The sequence below is a fragment of the Hypanus sabinus genome, chromosome 7, assembly GCF_030144855.1.
Source record: "Hypanus sabinus isolate sHypSab1 chromosome 7, sHypSab1.hap1, whole genome shotgun sequence".
Classification (NCBI taxonomy): domain Eukaryota; kingdom Metazoa; phylum Chordata; class Chondrichthyes; order Myliobatiformes; family Dasyatidae; genus Hypanus; species Hypanus sabinus.
This window is the reverse complement of record NC_082712.1, coordinates 163,013,324-163,040,047: the sequence shown is the minus strand read 5'-3', so window position 1 is coordinate 163,040,047 and position 26,724 is coordinate 163,013,324. Positions and strand designations below refer to the sequence as shown.

At 42.1% G+C, this 26,724-nt stretch overlaps 1 protein-coding gene across 1 annotated transcript in view; it reads left to right on the top strand.

Moving 5' to 3' along the window:
• LOC132397564 (protein kinase C-binding protein NELL1-like) overlaps positions 1–26,724 on the top strand; it is a 943,441-nt gene that overhangs the window by 108,840 nt on the left and 807,877 nt on the right. The window contains exon 6 of the mRNA XM_059976383.1: positions 11,293–11,365. Within this exon, the coding sequence (XP_059832366.1) occupies positions 11,293–11,365 (73 nt within the window). The remainder of the gene's footprint in view (positions 1–11,292; positions 11,366–26,724) is intronic.

The following is a 26,724-nucleotide window of genomic DNA, read 5'->3' as shown; positions in this document are numbered from 1 at the left end:
CAAGCTGTGAACACAGAATCTTGATTCCAGAAAACATTAGGAAATAGGCAATACGAGTGAATCTGCAGATGCTGCAAATAAATAAAAACACAAAATGCTGGCACAACTCAGCAGGCCAGACAGCATCTATGGGAGGTGGTAGTGATGATGGGAGGTGGAAACCCTGATGAATGGTTTTGGGCTGAAACCTCGTCACTACCTCCTCCCATAGATGCTGTCTGGCCTGCTGAGTTCTGCCAGCATTTTGTGTTTTTAACATTAGGAAATAGTTGAGTGCTCTGGAGACTCCAGTCATGTTGAATGAAGATTGAATCTGAGTAAGAGTAAATCTCGCGAGTAGGCTGAAATAGATCATCCATTCACGCTCGTGTGGTGTACCAGTTCTTCACCCTGGTGATTGGCTACATCATTGCTGATGATGTTACTGTTCATGGACCTTCTTCCTATTTACTTTCCCAGCCACATCCATGAAAGGATGCAGAATGTACTGTTACTGTAATTCTGGCTTCTTTTTCCCTTCCTTTTCAGTCCGGATAATGTCAGAAAAGACAACTCTTTATTCATTTCCCTTGCCTGACCAGCTGAGTTGTTCCAGAATTTCATGTGTTTTACTCGGGATGCATATTCAACTGTTACATCTGGAATCCAGAAAACAACTATCTGATATAATTTTCCAATGAAGACCACTTTTATAGGAAATTTTGGTTAACAGAATCTTCTTGTTCTGCCGATTTATTTTTATATATGGACTATCCAATGCTACTTGGAAATCTCACTTGTTGCATTGAATTCAGTCTGTTCACTGAGCCTGGGGTATAATTTGTATGATAACTTAAATGATTTCAAGTTGCTGTGCTATGCATTATTATGTGCATTGGGTTTAGATTGCCCCTTGGAGATGTGCTGTGAAGAAGGTCTCTTATGCCCCGAGCACTTCAGTGCCTCAGGTACATTTGACAGTATTTACAAGTTTGTATTTCTCCAACCTGTGGTATACATCAGTATTTGTCTGAATTTGCAAATACTTCCAGTGATTTTTATGGCAGACTGAGATTGGTTGATGTTTTAATGTTCCCCTCAAAATTGCCTTGCAAGTTGGCCATCCATATGGTACAGGGGGAAGCTACTGCCCAGGACCGAAGTAAGGTGCAGAGAGTTGTAACGTTACTCAACTCCATCATGGACACTAGCCTCCATAGTATCCAAGACATCTGCAAGGAGTGGGGCCTCAAAAAGGCAGCGTCTATCGTTAAGGACCCCCATCGTCCAGGACATGTCCCCTTCTCATTGCTGCCATCAGGAAGGAGATACAGAAGCCTGAAGGCACATGCTTAATTATTCAGGAACAGCTTTCTCCCCTCGGCCATCTGATTTCTGAACGGATATTGAACCCATGAACACTACCTCACTTACTTATTTATTTTAACTATTCATATTCACTGTAATTCAGTTGTTTTCTCTATTATTATCTTTTGCATTGTACTGCTGGAGCAAAGATAACAAATTTCACAACATTTTCAGGTGATATTAAACCTGATTCTGAAAGGACTGTACATTCAGAATCAGGTTTAATATCACTGATCTATGTCATGAAATTTGTTTAACATAGCAGTACAATACAATACATGTGAAAACATCAATTATAAGTTTATATTTCATGTATTAATAAAAAATATACTGTATGTAAATTAGTGCAAAAAGAGAGCCAAAAATAGTTTGGTTCATTGTTTGTTCAGAAATCTGATGGTATAAGAGAAAAATCTGGGCCTGAAATGTTGAGATGTGTCTTCAGGCTCCTGTACTTCCTTGCTGATGGTAGCAAAGAGAAGAAGCCATGTTCTGGATGATGGGAGTCCGTGGTGACGGAAACTGGCTTTCCAAAGCATCACATTTCCTCAATGCTTGGTAGGCTCATGCCAGTGATGGAGCTGGCAAACAATTAAGTGCTTTATAAGTGGGGAAAAGTAAGCAATAGTCCCGTGAAAGCAGAGACAGAAGACTTAATATTGTAGCAAACTGGGGCAATAGAAAGGTAGGAACTTGAAATGTTCACTATTACTGGAGGAAAGGTAAAGCATAGGGAAAGTCAAGTATGTGAATATCTGTCAATGAGGAAGTGCCAATTTCTTGATAAGTTGTTTTTAAGGAAAAGAGTTCAAATAGTACTTCGAAGAGAAAATGAAGACATCTCCTGTTTCACACTTGGTTGCCTTTACTTTTTGACAGCTTTTCAGTCTCCTACCAGTTTGTCTCGGTGTCTGGTTGCTGAAATATTGCTCCCCTTCCCTTTGGGTGATTTCAGAGACTCACTAGAAGTTTTTGCTTTGTATGGAATGGTTTCAGGTTGCTGTCCAGGGCCTGTGATGAAACTGGGGAATACATTGCCTTCATCTGAGTCCTCTGGGTCAATGGATGTGTTAATCCTCCCTCTGGACATCTACAAAGTGAATTCCAATGACTGGTCCTAAAAACATCCCAGTAGTATCTGTTGCACCTCTCTGAATTTGCCTTAATGTTTGTCTTGAGAAGTCATAGAATTCCTTATGATATTGCTCCATTGCTGGGCCATGCCATCTACTTGTTGCTACTTTTTGGCAGGAGGTATAAATCCTGAAGTCTCACACAACCAGATTCATGGTCATAGAGGAGTACAGAACAGAAACAGACCCTTTGTCCCATCTAGTTCATGCCAAAAGCATTACTCCCCATTGACCTGCACCAGAACCATAGCCCTCCATATCCCTGCCATCCACGTACTTATCCAAATTTCCCCTAAACATTGGAATCAAGCTTGCATGCACCAATTGCGCTGGCAGATCTTCCCACACTCTCAGGGCCCTCTGAGTGACGAAGTTTCCCTTCATGTTCCCCTTAAACTTCTCACCTTCAACATTTAATCTATAACCTTGGGTTATAGTCCCACCCAACTTCAGTGGAAAAATCCTGCTTGCATTTACCCCTCATAATTTTGTCTACCTCTATCAAATCTCTCAACCTTCTATATTTTAAAGAATACAGTCCTAACCTATTCAATTTTCACTTATAACTCGGGTTCTCCAGACCTGGCAACATCCTTGTAAATTTTCTCTGTACTCTTTCAACCTTGCTTACATCTTTCCTGTAAGTAGGGACCAAGACTTCAAACTATACTCCAAATTAGGCATTAGTAATATCTTGTACATCTTCCTCATAACATCCCATCTCCTGCGTTCAGTGCTTTGATTTATGAAGGCCGATGTGCCAAAAGCTTTCTTTACAACCCCTTCTACCTGTGATGCCACTCTCAGTGAATTATGCACCTGTCCACTACACCCCCAATCTTGGTATCATGTGCAAATTTGCTGATCCAGTTTGCCACATTTTCCAGATCATTGATGTAGATGACAAACAACAAAGGACCCAGCACCGATCCCTATGGCACACCACTAGTCACAGGCCTCCAGTCAGGGAGGCAAACCTGTACAATCATTATTTGGCTTCTTACACAAAGTTGAAGTCTAATCCAATTTACTACCTCATCTTGAATGCCAAATGACTGAACCATCTTGACCAGCCTCCCATGCAGTACCTTGTCAAGTGCCTTGCTGAAGTCCATGTAGACGGACTTGATATGAGATGTTCAGGATCCTGGCACCTGGGAGGCAACATACCATCTGGGAGTCTCTTTCTCATCCCTAGAACCTCTTAACTAATGAATTCCTTATCACCACAGCAAGACTTGTCTGCCCCTTTCCCTTCTGAGTCACAGAGGCAGACTCAGTGGTGGAAACCTGACCACTGTGACTTTCTTTTGTTAAGTCATCCCCCTCCCCAACAGTATCTAAAATGATATACCTGTTGTTGAGGGGATGGCCTCAAGGGGACTGAAGTGGCTCCTTAAACCCTTTTCCCTTCCTGGCTGTCACCCCATTTCCTGTGTACTGCACCTTGGGTGTAACTACCTCCCCATATGTCCTATCTGACACCCCTTCAGCCTACCGAATGATCTGGGGTTCATCCAGTTCCAGCTCCAACTTTTTAAACGTACTTCTCATAGATGTAGTTGTCAGGAACACTCGAGGTCTCCCTACCTCCCCACATCCTGCAAGAGGAGCATTCAACTCTTTTTCCTGGCATCTCTACTGTCCTAAATGAGCAGATATAGAGAAGGAAAGTGGGGGGAAAAAAAAGACTTTACTGTGAGCTATTTTTTGCATTCTCTTACTGAAGCCTTCAAGAACTAATGCCTCACTCTAACTCTGTCCACTCTATTTCATCTATCTCATTTTGGCCATATCTTGCTTGACTCTTCAAATAATGGCATTGGCTGATGTTCTGATAAAATTCCTGACCCCTACTTTACACAGAAGTTCTTTCCTTGTGTGCATCCCCATTCATCTGGACTTCTATATTTCTCCCCGTCAATCTTTCCCTTTACCCTCAGCTCCTTGCTGTTGAGTGTTACCATCTGGATGCTATGGGGAGTGTGCCTTTTAAGGCCTGGCCACTTGTCTGATTGTTGCAGAGAGAAATATCAGCAGGTGTGCTGAATTTGGTGCTGTCTTGTTGGATTTTTTGTTGGATGTAGACTACCAAATGTTCTAAATACCTTGACAAAGATTGTAATTTGATTCTTTCATTTGAGGCAGGGTGGTAGTGCAGTGGTTAGGGTAACACTATTATCGTGCCAGTGCCTGGGTTCAATTCCACCACTGTTTGTAAGTTGTTTGTACATTCTCCTTGTGACCACATGAGGTTTTTCCTGGTGCTCTGGTCTCCACTCACATTCCAAAGATGTGTGGGTTAGTAGATTAATTAGTCACATGAGTATAATTGGATGTAAGGGGCTGGCAGAGCCTGTTAACCTTGCTGTATCTCTTAAATATTTTTTGAAGTGTATCTTATCTGATACTAACAACAAACACCTTTTTTATGCATCAAAAATAAGCTAAGTCTAATTTCTTGGCAAGAGTTGTACTGTGTGGCAGGCAAAAAAGAAAAGTTTCTTTTTTTTAAACCTAGTTCCTACATCAAAGGTAATCTCTCGCTATCCAGACCCCACATTTTATATATTTAAGAAATTTCGTCTTCCCTTTCAGATAGTGTCATTCTTGTTAATTAGGTAATTTGGGATGAGTCTTCAGTGCAAGTAGCAGGTTACATATATCATAGGTGTCACTGGGGCAGGAGCGTGTTGGCTGATCCTAACTGGTCACTTTGGAATAGGAGGTGCTTCATATCATAGAACCATAGAACATTACAGCACAGAAACAGGCCTTCTGGCCCTTCTTGGCTGTGCCAAACCATTTTTCTGCCTAGTCCCACTGACCTGCACCTAGACCAAATCCCTCCAGACCCCTCTCGTCCATGTACCTGTCCAAGTTTTTCTTAAATGTTAAAAGTGAGCCTGCGTTCACCACTTCAACTGGTAGCACATTCCACACTCCCACCACTCTCTGTGTGAAGAAGATCCCACTAATGTTCCCTTTAAACTTTTCCCTTTTCACCCTTAACCAATGTCCTCTGGTTTTTTTCTCCCTGAGCCTCAGCGGAAAAAGCCTGCTTGCATTTACTCTATCTATACCCATCATAATTTTATACACCTCTATCAGATCTCCCCTCATTCATCTACGCTGCAGGGAATGAAGTCCTAACCTATTCAACCTTTGTATGTAACTCTGTTTCTCAAGTCCCGGCAACATCTTTGTAAACCTTCTCTGCACTCTTTCAACCTTATTAATATCCTTCCTGTAATTAGGTGACCAAAACTGCACACAATACTCCAAATTCAGCCTCACCAATGCCTTATACATTCTCACCATAACATTCCAACTCTTATTCTCAATACTTTGATTTATAAAGGCCAATGTACCAAAAGCTCTCTTTACTACCCTATCTACCCGTGACGCCACTTTCAGGGAATTATGTATCTGTATTCCAGATCCCTCTGTTCTACTGCACTCCTCAGTGTCCTACCATTTACCTTGTATGTTCTACCTTGGTTTGTCCTTCCAAAGTGCAATACCTCACACTTGTCTGCATTCAACTCCATCTGCCATTTGTCAGCTAATTTTTCCAGCTGGTCCAAATCCCTCTGCAAGCTTTGAAAACCTTCCTCACTGTCCACTACACCTCCAATCTTTGTATCATAAGCAAGTTTGCTAATCCAATTTACCACATTATCATCCAGATCATTGATATAGATAACAAATAACAATGGACCCAGCATTGATCCCTGTGGCACACCTCTAGTCCCAGGCCTCCACTCAGAGAAGCAGTCCTCCACTACCACTCTTTGGCTTCTCCCATTGAGCCAATGTCTAACCTAATTTACTACGTCACCATGTATACCTAGCGACTGAATCTTCCTAACTAACCTCCCATGCGGGACCTTGTCAAAGGCCTTACTGAAGTCCATGTAGACAACATCCACTGCCTTCCCTTCATCCACTTTCCTGGTAACCTCCTCAAAAAAGATATAATAGATTGGTTAAACATGACACATAAAGCCATGTTGACTCTCCCTAATAAGTCCCTGTCTATCCAAATACTTGTAGATCCTATCTCTTAGTACTCCTTCCAATAATTTACCTACTACTGATGTCAAACTTACTAGCCTATAATTTCCCAGATTACTTTTAGAGCCTTTTTTAAACAACGGAACAACATGAGCTAACTTCCAATCCTCCGGCACCTCACCCGTAGATACTGACATTTTAAGTATAACTGCCAGGGCCCCTGCAATTTCAACACTAGTCTCCTTCAAGGTCTGAGGGAATATTCTGTCAGGTCCTGGGGATTTATCTACTCTGATTTGCCTCAAGACAGCAAGCACCTTATCCTCTTTAATCTGTAGGTGGTTCCATGACCTCACTACTTATTTGCCTTATTTCCATAGACGCCTTGCCAGCTTCCTTAGCAAATACAGACACAAAAAAAAACCCATTTAAGATCTCCCCCATTTCTTTTGGTTCCATACATAACCGACCACTCTGATCTTCAAGAGGACCAATTTTATCCCTTACTATCCTTTTAGTCTTAATATACCTGTAGAAGCATTTAGTATTATCCTTCACCTTGACTGCCAAAGCAACCTCATGTCTCCTTTTACCCTCCTGATTTCTTTCTAAAGTATTTTCTTGCACTTTTTATACTCCTCAAGCAACTTATTTGCTCCTTGTTGCCTATACCTATCATGCATCTCTCTCCTTCTTTATCAGGTTTCCAACATCCCTCGAAAACCAAGGTTCTTTATCCTTAATCACTTTGTCTTTAATCTTGGCAGGAACATACAAACTCTGCACTCTCAAAATTTCTCCTTTGAAGGCCTCCCACTTACCAATTGCATCCTTGCCAGATAACAACCTGTCCCAATCCACATTTTTTAGATCCTTTCTCATTTCTTCAAATTTGGCCTTTTTCCAGTTTAGTACCTCAACCCGAGGACCAGATCTATCTTTATCCATGATCAAGTTGAAACTAATGGCATTATGATCACTAGATTCAATGTGTTCCCCTGCACACACTTCTGTCACTTGTCCTAACTCATTTCCTAATACGAGATCTAATAATGCATCCTCTCTAGTTGGTACCTCTATATATTGATTTAGAAAACTTTCCTGAACACATTTCACAAACTCTAACCCGTCTAGACCTTTAACAGTATGGGAGTCCCAATCAATACGTGGAAAATTAAAATCCCCAACTATCACAATTTTGTTTCCTGCAGTTGTCTGCTATCTCTCTGCAGATTCGCTCCTCCAATTCTCGCTGACTATTGGCTGGTCTATAATACAACCCCATTAATGTGGTCATACCATTCCTGTTTCTCAGCTCCACCCATATAGCCTCGGTAGACAAGCTCTCTAATCTGTCCTTCCTGAGCACTGCTGTAACATTTTCACTGACTAGCAATACCACCCCCCACCCTTCATCCCTCTCCCCTGATCATGTCTGAAACATCGGAATCACAGAAGATTAAGCTGCCAGTCCTGCCCCTCCTGTAGCCAAGTTTCACTAACGGTTATAATGTCATAATTCCACATGCCAATCCACACCTTCAGCTCGTCAGCCTTCCTCACAATACTCCTCGCATTGAAATAGACACACCTCAGAAGATTATTACCACCACACACAAACCTTCTAGTTGTGACTTTGCATGAACTTTTAACATCATTTATTTTCACCCCCGCTGCACTATCTGCTCTGCCACTCTGATTCCCCTCCCCTTGCAAATCTAGTTTAACCCCCCCCCTCCACTGCCATAGCACTAAGAAACCTCCCTGCAAGGATATTGGTCCCCCTGTAGTTCAGGTGTAACCCGTCTCTTGTACAGGTCCCACCTGCCCCAGAAGAGGTCCCAATGATCTAGAAATCTGAAACCTTGCCCCCTACACCACTTCCTCAGCCATGTGTTCATCCTCCAGAACATCTTACACTTACCCTCACTGGCACGTGGCACAGGTAGCAATCCTGAGATTACTACCCTCGAGGTCCTGCTTTTTAACTTCCTACTAAGCTCTCTATACTCACTCTTCAGGGCCTCCTCACTCTTTCTACCTACATCATTGGTACCGATGTGTACCATGACATCTGGCTGCTCACCTTCCCACTTCAGAATGCTGTGCACATGATTAGAGACATCCCTGACCCTGGCACCCGGGAGGAAACAAACCATCTGGGAATCTCTGTCACAACCACAGAACCTCCTGTTTGTACCTCTAACTATCGAGTCCCCTATCACTACCGCTCTCCTCTTCTTCCACCCTGCCTTCTGTACTGAAGAACCAGACACAGCGCTAGAGATCCAGCTGCCACAGCTTGTCCCAGATAAGTCACCCCCCCCCCCCCACAACAGTATCCAAATTGGTATACCTGTTCTGGAGGGGAATGGCCACAGAGGAACACTGCACTACCTGCCCTTTCCCCTTCCCTTGCTTGATGGTAACCCAATTACCTGTGCCCTGTTCCTTAGGTGTAACTACCTCCCTGAAACTACTATCTATAAACTCCTCATTCTCCTGAATGATCCAGAGGTCATCCAGCTCCTGTTCCAGTCCCCTAATGCGGTCTAATGCGGTTTGTTAGGAGCTGCAGCTGGATGCACTTCCTGCAGGTGTTGTTGTCAGGGACACCGGAGGTCAATATCATGTAGTGATAGTTTTCAATCTGACATTGCCGAGCTTTTTTGTCTTAAAACTGGTCAAATGATATACTTCAAACTGATTATTAATCTGCAATGTGTGACTGCATTTTCTGAAAGATGGTACTCATGCAGGAGAAAATTCAATGGATAAGTATGACATTTTAAAAAATAATTTCATGTGCAGAGACATTTAGCAAGTTCTTGACCTGTTGTATGAACCACAATTAGCAACTGATCTGACTGATGACATCCCAGGCCATGAAGTGCATAGCCTAGTCTCATGGTCTTGCATTGCAGCCTGGTATGGAAACACCAATGCTCAAGAATGGAAAAGCCAGCAAAAAGTGATCGATAAGAGCCCATCTTATCAGGAAATCCCCTCCCCACTATTGGGAGTATCTTCAAAGTGTGCTGCCCCAATTAAGCAGCATTCATCATCAAGGAACTCCATCATCCAGGGCATACCCTCTTCTTGCTGCTACCAATGGCAAAGGAGGCACAGGAGTCTTGGGACCCACATCACCAGGTTCAGGAATAGCAATTGACCTTCAAACACCAGGCTCCTGAACCAGCATTAATAACTTCACTTGCCTCAACACTGATCGCAGCATATGGGCTCACTTTCTGCAACTCTACAATTCTTGTTCTTGGTATTATTTACTGTTATTAGATTACTTGTACAGTATTTACACAGTTAGTCGTCTTCTGCAGTTCGGTTGCTTGTCCATCTTTGTGAGAAGGTTTGCATTGATTCTGTTGTATTCCTTTGTTCTACCATGAATGCCTGCAAGAAAATGAATCTCAGAGTAGGATATGATGTCATATATGTACTTAGATAATAAATTTATCTGTAGCCCAAATAACTGTTGGCCGTGCAAGCTCTGACCCAGAAGGACCTGGCTGCAGGGTCTACGTATGCCTCCTGAGAGCCACTCCAGATTCAAGTTCAGATTCTGACGCCTTCGACCACACGTTGAACTTCTGGTTGGGGAGGTCCATTTCTGGTGACATCACACCCATCACACACTGCCTCACTTAAAGCCATCAAATGGGTTCCTAACCTTGACATTGGAACCACAAATGTTTCCACTTTCATTTTATGTTGAATTGAATGTGGCTCAAAGGATTCTGTTAGTTTGAGCCACTTTGTGTAATCACTTTATTATGCAGGTCAGCTTGGTATAGGTGACAAGACAGTATGGACATCACATGAATTGGGCCCACAATAATTCAGTGCAATGTATTTTGTTCTCTAGCCTGGTTTGAAGCTTCCTACCTCGACACTACCTTGATACTCCTTGTTTGCACTATTAATTAATTAGTTTTAAACTTTTAACTTGCAGTTTTCTTTTTACACCTTGCACTACGTTACTGTCACAAAACAATACATATCATGATAGATGTCAGCAATGGTCAACCAGATTCTGATACAGGTTCTGGAATCTGGAGCAGCAATGAATTTGCTAGAGGAATTCAGTGGTTGCAGTGTATCTGGGGGGAGGAAGGGATTGGCCATGTTTAAGGTTGACTGAGCCAGAGCATCAACAGTTCCTTCCTCCCACAGATGCTGCTCACCCTGCAAAATACCTCTGTCAGATTATTTGATGCTAATCATAATATGCAACAAAAATATTGGAAGTGACAATTTTAAAACAGCAACTTCTTTGTTGTATAACTCAAATGTGATACATCTAAATTTATGTATTAATTCTAACCTCTAGTAAATTTGGCTTGTATTTTTAAGCATTTTTTTTGCTTTGTGACTAATGCAACAATTCCTTAATTGCTCTTCATCAAACGGCAAGTGTTGGCTTTGTGAAAATAGACCTACAGTAATGAAGTTTAATGAACCAAATTTTCCAGCAAGTTTATTCACCAACTGAATGGTTCCAGGCATTAACACACAAGCAGACCCTACAATGTATGTTAAGGTAATTCATTGGGTTTAAAACTGTACAAAGCCTTTTGTAAATCTAAAGCAACTAATTCTTTGGTCAGAATTAAATGACACTATGACAGACCTTGCTCGTGAGTGCCTGAGAGCTCTGACTGTTCTGTCTGAAATTGTTCAAGTTGTTTGAGAATGATTCCAGCCGCAGGAATACTGAAGTTCAAAATTAGTGTCACACGGTGACTTGTGCTCATTTTCCCTTCTGATTTTTTTTTAGGGCATTCTGCAGGATGTCAAAATCATCTTGATGCCTAATGGATATATAACACAGTGCCCTAATCTAAATCGCAGTAAGTACCCAGTATGTTCCTTCTGTAATAATATCTGTCAGGGGAACACATTGCCAAGCAAACGACTTTCGTGCAAAAGGCAATTTAAGGTTGCACGTTGTAATCTTTGCATATGAAAGGAGTAAATACTGTAAGAAGAAAGATTGCAATATGGCTTTGAAATACTTTTATTGCAGATTTTTCCTATTGAGATTTTCTGCAGTGTGTGCTTTAGCAGTTGAAGTACCGACTGAGAAATTTAGCAACTCTATTTGATTTCTGATGGCTTTGCACGTCAAGAACTGTGGGTTACAGCATTCTGAATTTGTTGTCCTCATCAGCTCTGTTCAAAGGATAATGCACTTCCTTCACCTTTAGAGTTTATAGCTTCAAGCAGTCACCATATTTTCAGTTCTTTTGTGGCTACTATCCAGCAAAATTGTGCAAATTCATCATTTTTTTCCCTTCCAAAATACCGCCTAGTCATCAGTACATTCAGTGCTATTGAATGGCTGGTAGTCTCTATACATTTATCAGCACGTTGAGAACCAGATTTATTTTTTTCTTATAGGAGCAGATTTAAGCCATTTAGCCCTTTGAATCAGCTCCGTTATTTCATCATGGCTTGATGCATTTTCCTTCTTAACCCCAATCTCTCAATATCCTTTCTTGCCCTGACCAGTCAAGAATCTGTCAACCTCTGCCTTAAATATACATAAAGAATTGGCCTCCACAGCTGCCTGTGGCAAAGAGTTCCACAGATTCAGCACTCCTTGGCTCTAGAAATTCCTCCTCATTTTTGTTCTAAAAGGATGCAGATCTATTCTGAGGCTGTGTCTTCTGGTGTTAGACTTCCCCAACATAGGAAACATCCACTCCATGTCCAGTCTGTTGAGGCCTTTGATAGGTTTCTATGACATTGTAAAAACAAAATTTATGGTTGAAATTGGGTATCTCCATAAGAGAGATATAGCATGGAAACAGGCCCTTTGGTCCATGGAGTCTATGCCGACCATCAACAACAGTCCCATTTTGTTTTAGTCTCCCCACATCCTTAATCCCCCATCCCCAATTCTGCCAGTCCCCTACACACTAGGAGCACTTTGCCATGATCAATGAACCTATCCATGCACAGCAGAGTTCTATTATTGTGTAAGTAAAGCAATTTAAATGGATTTCCAGGAGGGGTTGTTGGGTTAAAAGCAGAAAATGTGGGTAACACAAGCCCAGCAGCTTCAGGTCAGAAGCTGTTCATCACAACTGGAAGAGACTTTTTTAAAAAAAATAAGGCCATTTTTCAGTGGCAGAGAGGATGAAAGGAGTGAGGGATAGAATAAAGAGAACATCTGTGATAAGTTGAGGCCAGGCGTAATAATGTAATGGGGCAGACATGTAGAGAGTGATTATGGTTCTTTCAGTTTTGTGCTGCTAATGTCAGGCCTGTGGGACATGTCCAGCAGGTCAGGCTGTATAATGGAGAGAGGAAAATCTGAGCCAATATCACAGATGGCTGACTTGCAGCAGAAAAGACCAGTTCTAGTATAGGCAGAGAAAGTAAGTTACCTACAGTTCAGAAGGCTGCAACAAACATGGACGAAATGGGCTGTATTCCTCAAGCTTGCCTTGGCACTTGTCAAATGTACTTCAATTCTCCATCCCACCCTCATTCTGAGGCTTGTGGTCTCCTGCAGTGTTACAATGAGGGTAGATGGAAGTTGGAGGAACAACACCACATTTTCTCTCTGGGCAGTTTGTAGCCTTTGTGTTTGGCATCCTGAGGGCAAGTACGAAGCAGGAGGCCTGAAGTCTGAGAATTTGGGGACAAGGAATGGAGGCCCAGAGGTGGCCTGTCCTGAGGCTGGAAGACTCGCTGTGTGTGTGAGTGGCTGGGTGGGAGGGATATGAAAGGGGCTTGTTTTGCTGCTGATGCAGCTACATGTATTGTTCTGTTGAGCATTGTGGGACTGCTATGTTGCCAATAGGATGTATGGTGGCACTTTTTTGCATTGCCCCTGCAGTGATCAGTTGGATTATTATTATGGTCCAACATGTTGGAATGTTCCACAATCCTGCTCTCAGCAAAGCAAAGCACAAAGAAATATCATTGTCCTCACGATCATCATGAAGTTTGACTGGGCCTCACCCTATCAAACCTCATCCTATCAATGTCTCCCTCCTAGGATCTCTAGATTAAAACTCCCCTTTCAAATCTCTCTTCATCAGTTCTGAATGAACATGAAATATTAACTAACCTTCTTCCCAGAGAAGCCTCTTGACTTTGAGATTTTGCAGCATCTCAGACCATAAGACAGAGGAGAGAATTAGGCCAGTTGGCCTATTATGTCCATCATTCAGTCAGGGCTGATCCTTTTTTTCCCCCCCTCCTCAGATCTAATCCCCAGCTTTCTCCCTGTAACCTCTGATGCCACGGCTAATCAAGAACCTAGCAATTTCTGCCTTAAATACACCCAGCGACCTAGCCTCCACAACTGCCTTTGGTAACAAACCCCACAAATTCGCCACCCCCGGCTAAAGAAGTTTCTCTGCATCTCAGTTTTAAATGGATGTGTCTCGATCCTGAGGCTGTGCCATCTTGTCAGTTTTAACTTGAGATTCCCAGCATTTGCACGTCTTTGTTTTTCAGGTCCTTTGGGGACTTTTCTCTCAGTTGTTATTAGACCATGAGATCATAAGATACAGTAGGAAAATTAAACCATTTGGTCCATCGAGTGTGCTCTACCATTTCATGATTGCTGATCCGATTTTCCACACAGACCAATCTCCTGTCTTCTCCCCATATTCCTTCCTGCCCTGACCAGTGAAGAATCTATCAGCCTCTGCCTTAAATATGCATATATACATAAAGACCTGGCCTCCACAGCTGCTGGTGGCAACAAATTTCACAGATTCGGCACTCTCTGGCTGAAGAAATTCCTCCTCATCTCCATTCTAAAAGAAAGTCCCTCTAGTCTAAGGCTCTGTCCTCTGAGCTTAGACCTTCCCACCATAGTAAACATCTTCTCTACATCCATACATCCACTCTATCAAGGCCTTTCACTATTTAATAGGTTTCTATTAGGTCTTCCCTCATTCTTCTGAATCCCAGAGAAGGCCCAGAGCCATCAAATGATCTTCATTTGACATGCTATTCAATCTTGGAATCATTTTTGTGAACCTCCTTTGAACCCCCTGCCGTTTCAGCACATCTTTTCTAAGATAAGGGGCCCAAAACTACTGACAATACTCCAGGTGAGGCCTCACCAGTGCGTTATAAAGTCTCAACGTTATACCCTTGCTTTTATATTCTAGTCCTCTTGAAATGAATGCTAATATCACATTTGCCTTCCTCATCACAGTCTCAACCTGCAAATTAACCTTTAGGTAATCCTGCACATGGACTCCCATATCCCTTTGCACCTCAGTGTTTTGTATTTTCTCTCCATTTAGAAAATATTCAACCCTCTCATTTTTTCTACCAAACTGCATGACCATACACTTCCTGTACTTCTGTACACTGTATTCCATCTGCCACTTCTTTGCTCATTCTCCTCATTTGCCTTGGTCCTTTTGTAGCCTCTCTACTTTCTCAAAACTCCCTTCCTCTCCACCTATCTCCATACTGTCTGCAAACTTTGCAGCAAAGCGATCAATTCCATTATGCAAACATGAGGAAATCTGCAGATGCTGGAAATTCAAGCAACACACACAAAATGCTGGTGGAACACAGCAGGCCAGGCAGCATGTATAAGGAGAAGCACTGTCGACGTTTTGGGTCTCGGCCCAAAATATTGACAATTCCGTTATGCAAATCATTGATACATAATGTAAAAGAAATCAGTCCCAACCCAGACCTCTGTGGAACACCAGTAGTCAGCTGCAGCCATCCAGAAAAGGCTCCCTTTATTCCCACTCTCTGTCGCTTGCCAATCAGCCACTGCTTTTTGCATTCTAGTATCTTTCCTGTAATACCATAACTTGTTAAGCAGCCTCATATGTGGCACCTTGTCAAAAGCCTTCTGAAAATCCATGCACACATAATCAACCGATTCTCCTTTGTCTCTCCTGTTTGTTATTTCTTCAAAGAATTCCAACAGATCTGTCGGACAAGATTTTCCCTTGTGGTAACCGCGTTGACCATGGCCTATTTTATCATGTGCCTCCAAGTACCCTGAGATCTCATCTTTACTAATAGGCTCCACCATCCTCCCAACCACTAACTGGCCTATAGTTTCCTTTCTTCTTCCTCTATCTCTTCTTTAAGAGTGATGTGGCATTTGCAATTTTCCAGTCTTCTGGAACCACTCCAGAATCTAATGATTCCGAAAAGATCATTACAAATGCCTCCGCAATCTCTCCAGCCACCCCTTTCAGAACTCTTGGGTGTACATCATTTGGTCCTGGTGACTTATCGACCTTCAGACCATTCAGATTTCCAAAAAATTTCACTCTGGTTATGGTAACTTCACACACTTCTTAAGCTCGGATGCCTGGAACTTCCATCATACTGCTAGTGTCTTCCACAGTGAAGACTCATGCAAAATACTTATTCACTTCATCTGCCATTTCTTTGTCTCCAATTACTATCTTTCCAGCATCGTTTCCAGTGGTCCAACATCCACTCTCACTTCTCTTTTACACTTAATGTATCCGAAGAAACTTTAGGTACATTTTTGGTTAAACCTCATTCATACAATAAAATTTTACATTTTAAAATTTTGTATGATAAACATGAGATTCTGCAGATGCTGGAAATTGAAATGTGAACAGCTTATTTCCCTCCATAGATGTTGCCTGACTTGCTGAGTTCCTCTAGCATTCTGTTTGTTTTGCAACAGCATGGGAGATTACTATGCAAATTCAGACTTTATTTCTTACTTTCCCGTTTTGTTCCTTTTTCCTTGAGTCGGGTTTTTTTTTTACCCGTCTGAAGCTAGTTCCATTTCAGAATAATTATACTTGCCACCTTCTTGAAAATACTTTTTAATAACAATTACATCCAATGCCCTGAAGCTATGAAAGCCATGGATCATTTTATTTAGATTTCAGGACTCTAATGACGTCATTGGCAGTGTTCAAAGGATCAAAGAATGAGCTGAACCATAAGGCTAAAAGTGTGAGCTTTCATGGCCAGAGGGTGCCCTGGAGCTCTCTTTAGGCAATTAAGCACTTTAGAAGTGTAGGTACTGATGGAATGAAGTGGATCATTAATCTTCCAAAAGCTGATCAAATTTTGCTGGTGATAAATAAAATAATTTGAGTAAAACATGAGGCTATATTTAAAATAATTAAAAGAATTGATGAGAAAGATTGATGATGGAGTCAGAAGGGATTATGCAAGTGCAAAACAAGCCCAGCTTGTTTTCTTAAAAAACCTCAGTAGAGTTTCCTTGTACACAAGATCTGCTGCCTAATCAAACAATGACTATAACCGGAGTTTGACAAGCCCTACAGCTTTGAGAAAAGTGTGAAGATGTTAGCTTGGGTTTCAAAAGGGACGTTAGCAAGATCATAGTTTGTGCACTCTGTGTAGTTCTAGACACCCAGCTATATGAAGGATGTCATTTAGGCTGGACAAAGTGCAGAAGAGGATCATGAGGATGACCTCCGCCTGGAAGGTCTGAATTGTAAGAAAAGACTGGAATCTATTTTCCTGGACAAATGGAGGCTTGTGGGTGACTTCATAAAAGTAAAGTAACTACGGCTTCATACAACACTGATAGTTGGTTCATGTTTTGAAGGATTGCTCTTTATCTCAGAGCTAACTACCAAAATTCCACTCTGAAAGAATATGTGAAATCCTGAAGGGATTCTGGTCCCATTTCTTATTGAACCTTTGTTCTTTCCATTCCAATCACACTCATTCGTACGTTAGAATCACCAATCCAATGCAGACCCATTCCAGAAAAGCCTGTGGTAGAAATTACTTCCCAATGGTTTGCTACACATGCAATATTTTATTGGCACTGGAGAGGGTCTTGAGATGCAAGAGAATGATCCTGGGAATGAAAGGGTTAATTGTGAGGCGTGTTTGATGGTTCTGGGCCTGTACAACTATCAGGCTTCTCAACCAGCGTGGATAACTTCATTCACCACTACTCTGAACTGATTCTTTGTTCTACAGGGTCACTTTCAAGGACTCTTCATAGCTCATCTTCTCAGCATTTTTTGTATAGTTGGTCTACTTTCGCACATGGCTTGCTTATCAGTCTTTCTCTATTTCTGCTTAGCTTTTTTATGTAAGTTCTATTGTATTCCATTTCTTGTAAGTGCCTGCAAGAAAATGAATCTCAAGTTAGTATATAGCAATGTACTGTGATAATCAAAGTTCAAAGTGAATTTAAGTCTCCTACAGTTATTTTTCACTAGAATTTGCTAAGTAAGGAGCAATAGGGTTCCATCTATTTGGGCTTTCATTGTAAGACCACTAAACATCATTATCAAGGCTGTGTCTAATGTAGAAGTCATGGAGTAGTTGGGAAAATGAGAAATACTTTGAAGATTTCTGAATTTTATTTGCCTGTTGTTTTCCTTTCCAATGACTAATGCAGTCTTCGACTTGGGCGAACCAAATAATTGTGAAGTTTTAAAGCTATTATCCTGTCGACGGGTTTTTAGTTGGACTCTCTAATGCTTGCTCAGCTACTTGTGCCTAAAGTATTTTTCACTTGGCTCACTTGTGTTAGTCAAACTGAGAGTGATTGATGTTTTCTGAGTGCTCAAAGTGAAATGAAGAAAGTGTGTCAATCATTGGGGCATTGTCTCCTAACCTAATGTCTCTCACAGCACTTAAAATGCTATCAGAACAGCAACTAGAACAGGATTTGACAGCTACTATTTTGATTGGATGGAAGGTTTGAAAAGAAGTATATATTTTTTGACACAGATAAAATGCAGGAGATCATTTGGCACACTGTGTTCTCCATTTCTTAGAGAGCTTTTCAATTAGTCCCACAGCCCTGCAGATGTCTCTATTGTTTTAGTACATAAGCAATTCTCTTCGGAAATTAGCTGTTGAATCTGCTTCCACTGCCCTCTTGGTCAGTGCATTCCTGATACAATAAACTTATTGAGTTTATTTTTAACATAATATCTGCACAAGAGGTTCTGTAGATGCTGGAAATCCAGAGCAACACACACAAAATGCTGGAAGAATTCAGGAGGTCAGGAACATCCATGGAGAGGAATAAACAGTCAACATTTTGGGCTAAGACCCTTCAACAGGACTGCCAAGGAAGGGGCACAGACCAGAATAAGAAGGTGGAGGGAGGGAAGGAGCGCAAACTGGCAGATGATGAAACCAGCTGAGGGGGAAGATGCAAACACGAGGAAATCTGCAGATGCTGGAAATTCAAACAACAACACACACAAAATGCTGGTGGAACACAGCAGGCCAGGCAGCATATATAGGGAGAAGCGCCGTCGACGTTTTGGGCCAAGACCCTTCGCCAGGGGGAAGATGGGTGGTAAGGGAGATGGAATAAGAAGATTGGAGGTGATGGGTGGAAGAGGTAACAAACTCTGATGGGAGAGGATGGTGGACCATGGGAGAAAGGAAAGGAGGCAGGGAACCAGAGGGAGGTGATGGACAGATGAGAAGGGAAAGGATAAGATGTGAACTAGAATGGGGATTGCGAAAAGAGAGAAAGGGGAGGAGGAGAAATTACTGAAAGTTGGAGAAATCAATGTTCATGTCAACAGGTTGAAGGGTACCCACATAGAATATGAGATGTTGCTCTTCCAACCTCAGAGTGGTCTCATTGTGGCAGCTGAGGAGACCAGGGACCAACATGTTGGAATGGGAAGTTGAATGGGTGGGGACCTGTGGCCTTTTGTGGTGGATGGAGCCAAGTCTTCCCCTGGTCTGCTCTGGGCCTCACCGATGTAGAGGACATCTCCCAGCAGATGATCTTAACAGACTCACAAGTGAAATGTCTCCTTATTGGAAAGGACTGTTTAGGACCCTGAGTGGCGGTGAAGGAGGAGGAATAGGTGCAACAGTGATGGATGTAGATGAATGTAGTGTTACTCAACTCTCTATGCAAAAAATATTATAGGAGCTTTTAACTGTTAAGTTATGTGGCCCTAGTTATTTTGCCTTTGGGGGCACTTGTTTGCAACCGTATACTTTTTTTTATGTAGTGTTTTGAAACTTTCATTTAACAACTGCTCAATTCCGGCTATGCAAAAGATGTCATCCATGGCTGCTGCAGTTCTGATAAGTGTCCTGTACAATTTCTCCAGGGCCTTCAGAGGATTCTGGAACAGATGTCATGATAAAAGGTAGTTTTGCCCACAGATTATATGCTGCTCCACACTGTACTCCTGGCCAGTGAATGTTTTTTGTTGCACTCCCAAAATCTTGCCAGACGTGGGATTCTGAGTCACGTTTCACGATGGCAGAGGGGAAGAAGCTGTTCCCAGATTGTTGAATGTGTGCTTTCAGGCTTCTGTACCTCCTTCCTGATGATAGCCAATGAGAATGAGACATGATCTGTGTTGTGGTCATCATCACTGTTTCATTCAGAATAGGAATATGATGATTATAGACCTCCAGGAATTATCTGTGTTACCAGACCAGTCTTTTCCTTTGTGGTGGCTGTTCGGGACTTTCTAAGACTGTAGGGTAATAATAACCTGAAAGTTCTTTCCTAGGAAACACTTGGTATGAATGTCCCATAGTTTCCTTCAAACTTAGAAGCCCTTGGCACTGTTGAAGTGACCTCCTATAAACATGGCCTCCTGACTACTTGATGCGTCCTGATAAAACATGTTTTTGGATTGCTTATAACTGTTCCATGACACTAATTAGGAACTTGAATTGCTTCAGATTGATTGATCAAGTTTGTGTAATTGCTGTTAATTTTGCTGAAGCAGACATCAACTTTCCTCTCCATTTTTTTTTAAAGCAAGTACATAAAGACAAAATTTACACGAGCTTCCCAAGGTGTTCTTTTTTCTCCTGTAAATTAATGGTTTACTTCTCAGTGCTGAGTTCCATTAAACTTTGCCTGGTGTGGCTCAGGAGCCCTCTTGGGCTTTGCGGTCTGTACAGAGGATGGCTGTGCTTTGTAAAGGCTGAACTCTTTTCTTTCAGGGTCCTCTTCATGGTCGACTGAGCCTTTCATGTCTGCTAGCCTCTTCTGATGTCCTCATGGAGCTACCAAACATCAGTTTTTAGCACAGATGCATCTTTGACTCTTTCATTAAAGAATAATATTGCAGTAGCAGTGTTTTAGTTTTTTCTGCTGAAATTTTAAGTCTTATTGACTTAAACTGGAACTGGTTCCTCAGGATCCAAAGATAAAACATATTTACTGCCTGCATTTACTTGCTTAGTACTAGTGATGAAAGGACGAGTTAGACCCTTTAAGAACCTCAAAAGAGACACTCTTCTCTGGAATTCTTCTCTTCTCTGACCCCCAAACCTTGATTGAATGCGAGAAAGCCTTACCTTCCTCTCCACTGAATTCCTTTGATCACTGGAATACTGAAATGAACCTAATCGTTTTTGCAAGCGACCTTTCCTCTCGGACCACAATAGCAATGATTACATATACAATCAACAGCCACTTTGTTAGGTACACTTGCTTGTTATTATAAGTATCTAATCAGCCAATCACATGTCAGCAGCAACCCAATGTATAAAGGCATGATCAAGGGGTTCATTTGCTGTTCAGATCAAACATCAGAATGGGGGAGAAATAGGATCTAAGTGACTTTGACCATGAAATGATTGTTGGTTGCAAATGAGGTGGTTTGAGGATCACAGAAACTGCTGACCTCCTGAGGTTTTCATGTGCAATGTACAGTTTATGGAGAATGGCGTGGGGGGAATAAAAAGCATCCAGCGAGAGGCAGTTCTGTTGATGAAAATGAGAGAAGCTGGTAGAGAATAGCTGGACTGGTTCAAGCTGATAGGAAGGTGACTGTAGCTCAAGTAACCACGTGTTACACCGGTGAACTCACAACATGTCAAACCTTGAAGTAGATGGGCTATAGCAGCAGAAGACCATGAACGTGTGCTCAGTGGACACTTTATTAGGTAAAGGAGGTTCCTAATAAAGTAGCATCTGAGTGTATCTCTCATTTCATTGGAGGGAGGGAGTACAGATAATCCCTGATGTGCAAAATTGTGCAAAAGACTGTAGTTTAGTTTAATTGAATTGATAAAATAATTAAAAGGATTGTTTATTCAGCTAGTGGTCACTTTGTTGAGTAAGCTGTGGGTTAATTCTCCACATCCTGATCATTTGTTTTTATTCAAGGGAAAGATGCCTAGGTGAGGCTCAGTGGCGTTGGACAGTTTCCATTTTTAGCTCTTAAATTGGCTGGTTGCTATTGGGTGCTTTTCAGTGGCAGGTAAAAGGGCAGCATATCTTGTAGCGAGCTCTCCAGAGGCAACTGCCAGACTACGCTGGGTCCAGGGATCTAATTAGCAGCAGCTTCAGTGCATGGAAGTGAACACTACGCTGGTTTAATTCATGTTTTAATTCAAGCTATCCTTCACCTCTGAACATTTCTCTCCAGTATTTTGTTATTACGCTGTGCAAAACAGATTGTGTACCTCGGTCTTTCTCCATATTCAGCCTTGCTACAAGCTGTTAGCTTTGATTAACTTGCAGCAATACCTGAAAACTGACAAAGAAGAATATGGCCAGTATATTTCTGGAGAACATACGAGGCTTGTGCCTTGATTTCCAAAGACCCTCCTTTCTCTTAATTTGCTTCCAGATTCAATTTCATTTATCACACGTACATCGAAACGTACAATGAAACACATAGTTTGCGTAAACAACCAACACACCCGAGGCTGAGGTAGGGACAGCCTGCAAGTGTTGCCTCACATCCCGGTGCCAAGATAGCATGTCCATAATGCTCGAGAGAATGACACAGAATACAAGAAGCAACAGCAGCCGGACAAGCCCTGTTTGTCCCTCCCACCCATACACATGCCGTACATACGGTAGTTTTTAATCCCAGGAAAGGCCTGAAGTCTCCGGTGGAATTGAGCCTGCAGGCACTGGGTTTGTCTTCCCAGCAGACTCCCAGAGATTTGCAGACTTGGCTTCAGCTAATGGGCCTCAAATCCTGGACTTCAGTTTTGGTCATCTGGCCCAGACCCTTGGTATCTATCCTAGGGCATGCTGGTCGTTGAAAGCACTAGGTCTCAAACTCTGGACGTCAACGTGGGCAAGACAAAAGAGATGATTGTTGAATTCAGAAAAGTGCAGGTTGAGTGGAGAGCAAAAGTTCTTTGGTGTGCACACAATGGATGGTCTAGCCTGGATACAACACCTCCTCATTAGTCATGAAGACACAGCACTTTCTGAGGAGATTATGGTCGACAATGTTCCCTGCCCTTATTCTAACAACTTTCTACAGGAGCACTATCGAGAGTGCCCTGCCTGGCTGCATCATTGTGTGGTTTAGAATCTGTAAGGCAAGGACCAGAAGACCTTAGAGGTTAGTAAAAACTGCCCAGAGGATCACCAGGGTCTTCCTCCCCCTATAGAAACATAGAAAACCTACAGCACAATACAGGCCCTTCGGCCCACAAAGTTATGCTGAACACACCCCCACATTAGAAATTACTAGGCTTACCTACAGCCCTCTATTTTTCTAAGCTCCATGTACCTATCCAAAAGTCTCTTCAAAGATCCTATCATATCCACCTCCACCACTGTTGCCAGCAGCCCATTCCACACACTCCCCACTCTCTGAGTAAAAAAATTAACCCTGACATCTCCTCTGTACCTACTCCTCAGCACCTTAAACCTGTGTCCTCTTGTGGCAACCATTTCACCCCTGGGAAAAAGCCTCTGACTATCCACACAATCAATACCTCTCATCATCTTACACACCTCCATCGGGACACCTCTCATCCTCCGTCGCTCCAAGGAGAAAAGGCCGAGTTCACTCAACCTGTTTTCATAAGGTATGCTCCCCAATCCAGGCAACATCCTTGTAAATCTCCTCTGCACACCTTCTATGGCTATGCGTGACATTACTGGGAGTATTGGTGACGATGGGTCCCCAGCATTGTTGAGGATTCCTACCAACCATCCCAGAATCTCTTTGACTCACTACCATCAAGAAGAAGGTACAGAAGCATCAGGATTAGGCTGGGTAGCAGTTTCTTTTTTCAGGCAGTGACTAATTAATACCTTGTCACCACCAAGGGCTCATCACTAGTTTGCTGTTCACCTATGCTGCTCAACACATGCATTTTAAATTGTATTTTATTAATTTATTCATGTAATATTGTGTTTAATCTGCTTTGTGTGATGTATATTTTATCAGAGGAATATTGTTTCATTTTATATATGTGCAGTTAGGATGGGTTACACCCGAACGTGAGGGGGGCCAATATCCTTGTAAGTTGTTTTGCTACACCTGTTGGGGAGGATTTAAACTACTTTGGGGATAGGAAGTGGAGTGACAGTGGTGAGGATGGGGCAGTTGGTATACAAGTAGTGAGACTGTGAGGAAGGACAGGCAGATGACAGGGCAAAATGGCAGTCAGTGGGCTGAGTTGAAGTGTGACCTGAGAGTAACCTGGCAAAATTGAAAAGGGTAATGAATGTAGGACTGAAGATATTATATTTCAATGCTCATAGTATACAGAATAAAGTAGATGATCTTGTAGTGCAGGTAGAGATTGGTAGGTATAATGTTGTGGGCATCTCTGAGTTGTGTCTGAAAGAAGATCAAACTTCGGAGCTCAATATACAAGGATGCAAATTGTATCAAAAGGACAGGTGGGTAAGCAAAGGGTAAAAGAACTCTGAACAGTAGTCAGGCTGTGGGATACAAATTACAATGGGGGATAGAAAAGGCATGTACAAAGGGCAATACTATGACAGTATGCAGTTTTATAATATGACAGAATTCACCCTGCATTTGAGAGGGAAAAGATAAAATCAGTTGTAGCAGCATTAGTGTGGACGAAAGGGAATTAGAGAAGCATGAGAGAAGAGCTTGCCAAAGTTGATTGGAAGGGGACGCTAAGAGGGATGACAGGAGAACAGCAATGGCTGTATTTTCTGGAGGCCATTTAGAAGGCACAGGATATATAAATTCCATAGAGGAAGGAGTATTCTAAAGGAAGGATGATGCAACTGTAACTGACAAGAGAAGTCAAAGGCAGCGTAAAAGCCACAGAGAGGGCATATAATATGGCAAAAACTAGTGGGAAGTTGGAGGATTGGGAAGCACTTAAAAACCAACAGAAGGCAACTAAAACAGCCATAGGAGAAAAGCTGAAATAAGAGGGTAAGCTAGCCAATAAAATAAAAGAGGATACCAGAAGTTTTTTTTAGATATATAAAGAGTAAAAGAGAGGTGACGGTAGATATTGGACAGCTGGAAAATGACTCTGGAGCGATAGTAATAAGGAACAAGGAAATGGCGGATGTACTTAATAAGTATTTTCTGTCACTGTCAAAGACACGAGCAGTATGCCAGATATTCGAGAGTGTCAGGAAGCAGAAGGGAACGTTGTTGCTGTTACTAAGGAGAAGGTGCTTGGGAAGCTGAAAGGTGTGAAGGTAGGTAAGACACCTGCACCAGATGGACTACACCATAGGGTTCTGAAAGAGGTAGCTGAAGAGATTGTGGAGGCATGTGAAGTGATCTTTCAAGAATCTCAATATTCTGGAATGGTTCTAGAGGCATAGAAAATTACAAATGTCATTATATTCTTTAGGAAGGGAGGGAGGCAGAATAAAGGATATTAACGGTTGGCCTGATGTCAGTGGTTGGGCAGTTGTTAGATTCCATTATTAAGGATGGGGTTCTGGGTACTTGGAAGCACATGATAAAATAGGCCAAGGACAGCATGGTTTACATAAGGGAAAATCTTGCCTGACAAATCTTTTGGAATTCTTTGAGGAAATAACAGACAAATGAGAATCAGTAAATGTTGTTCACTTGGATTTTCAGAAGGTGCCACACATGAGTCTGCTTGACAAGATGAGAGCCTGTGATATTACAGAAAAGTACCAGGATGGATGGAAGATTGACTGACTGGCTGGTTGCAAAGATTGGGAACATAGGGGGCCTTTTATGATTGGCTGCTGATGACAAGTGGTGTTCTGCAGGAGACAGTTTTAGGACTGCTTCTTTTCATCTTGTATGTCAATGATTAGGATGAAGGAGTTGATAGATTTCTGGCCAAGTTTGCCAATGATACAAAGATAGATGGAGGGCAGGTAGTGTTGAGGAAGCTGGGGGGTCTGCAGAAAAACTTGGACTGAGAGAAAGGGTAAATAAGTGGCAGATGGAATATATTGTAGGGAAGTGTCTGGTCATGCACTTTGATGGAAGGAATAAAGGTGTAGACTATTTTCTAAGCATGGAGAAAATTTTTAAAAAATCAGAAGTATGGAGGGACTTGGGACTCCTTGTGCAGGATTCCCTAAAGGTTAACTTGTAAGCTGAGTTGGTAGTAAGGAAGGCAAATGCAAGGACTAGAATATAAAAGCAACAATGTAATGCTGAGGCTTTATAAGGCATTGGTTAGACCACACTAGGAGTATTGTGAGTAGTTTTAGGCCCTTTATCTAAGAAGGGAAGTGCTGGCATTGGCGATGGTCTGGAGGAGGTTCCAGGGACGGGAAGCTTTTTATGGCTCTGAGTCTATACTCACTGGAGTTTAGAGGTTGGCAGAGGGGATCTCATTGAAGCCTATCGAATATTGAAAAGACTTGCTCGAGTGGATGCAGTGAGGATGTTTCCTATGACAAATGAATCTAGGACAAGAGGCCACAGACTTAGAGTAGAGGGACCTTATTTAAAATGCAGATGAGGAATTTCTTTAGCCAGAGGGTAGGGAATTTGTGGAATTCATTGTCACAGACAGCTGTGAAGGCCAAAGACATTGAGTGTCTTTTAACTGGAGGCTGATAGGTTCTTGATTAGTCAGGGCATCAAAGAGCAAGGCATGAAGGTGGGAGAATGGGATTGAGGGAAATAATAAATCAGTCATGATGGAATGGCAGAGCAGATTTGACGGGCTGAATGGCCCGATTCTGCTCCTATATTATCATCTTATGATCAGATGATAATACACTTGAACTCAAACTTGACGGGACCCCGAGATGTGTCAGGGTTTTGAAATGATAAATGTAGAAAATGGATCATTTCTATCCCAGAGAAAAAATACAGTGATTGTCAGACTTCTCCATCATTGTCATTGCTTTGGCTACTGTTGCCTTTCTAAGAAGAATGTCTACATATGTTGGCTACCTGACACTTTACTGTACAGACTGGGATTTGCCTTTGAAATTTCCTGTCAACCTCTCTAAATAAGCAGTTTGTGCAAGGTGTAGAGGTTTATTGTTTTGGAACCCTCTTAGTAGATGGATTGATTGCTAAGATGC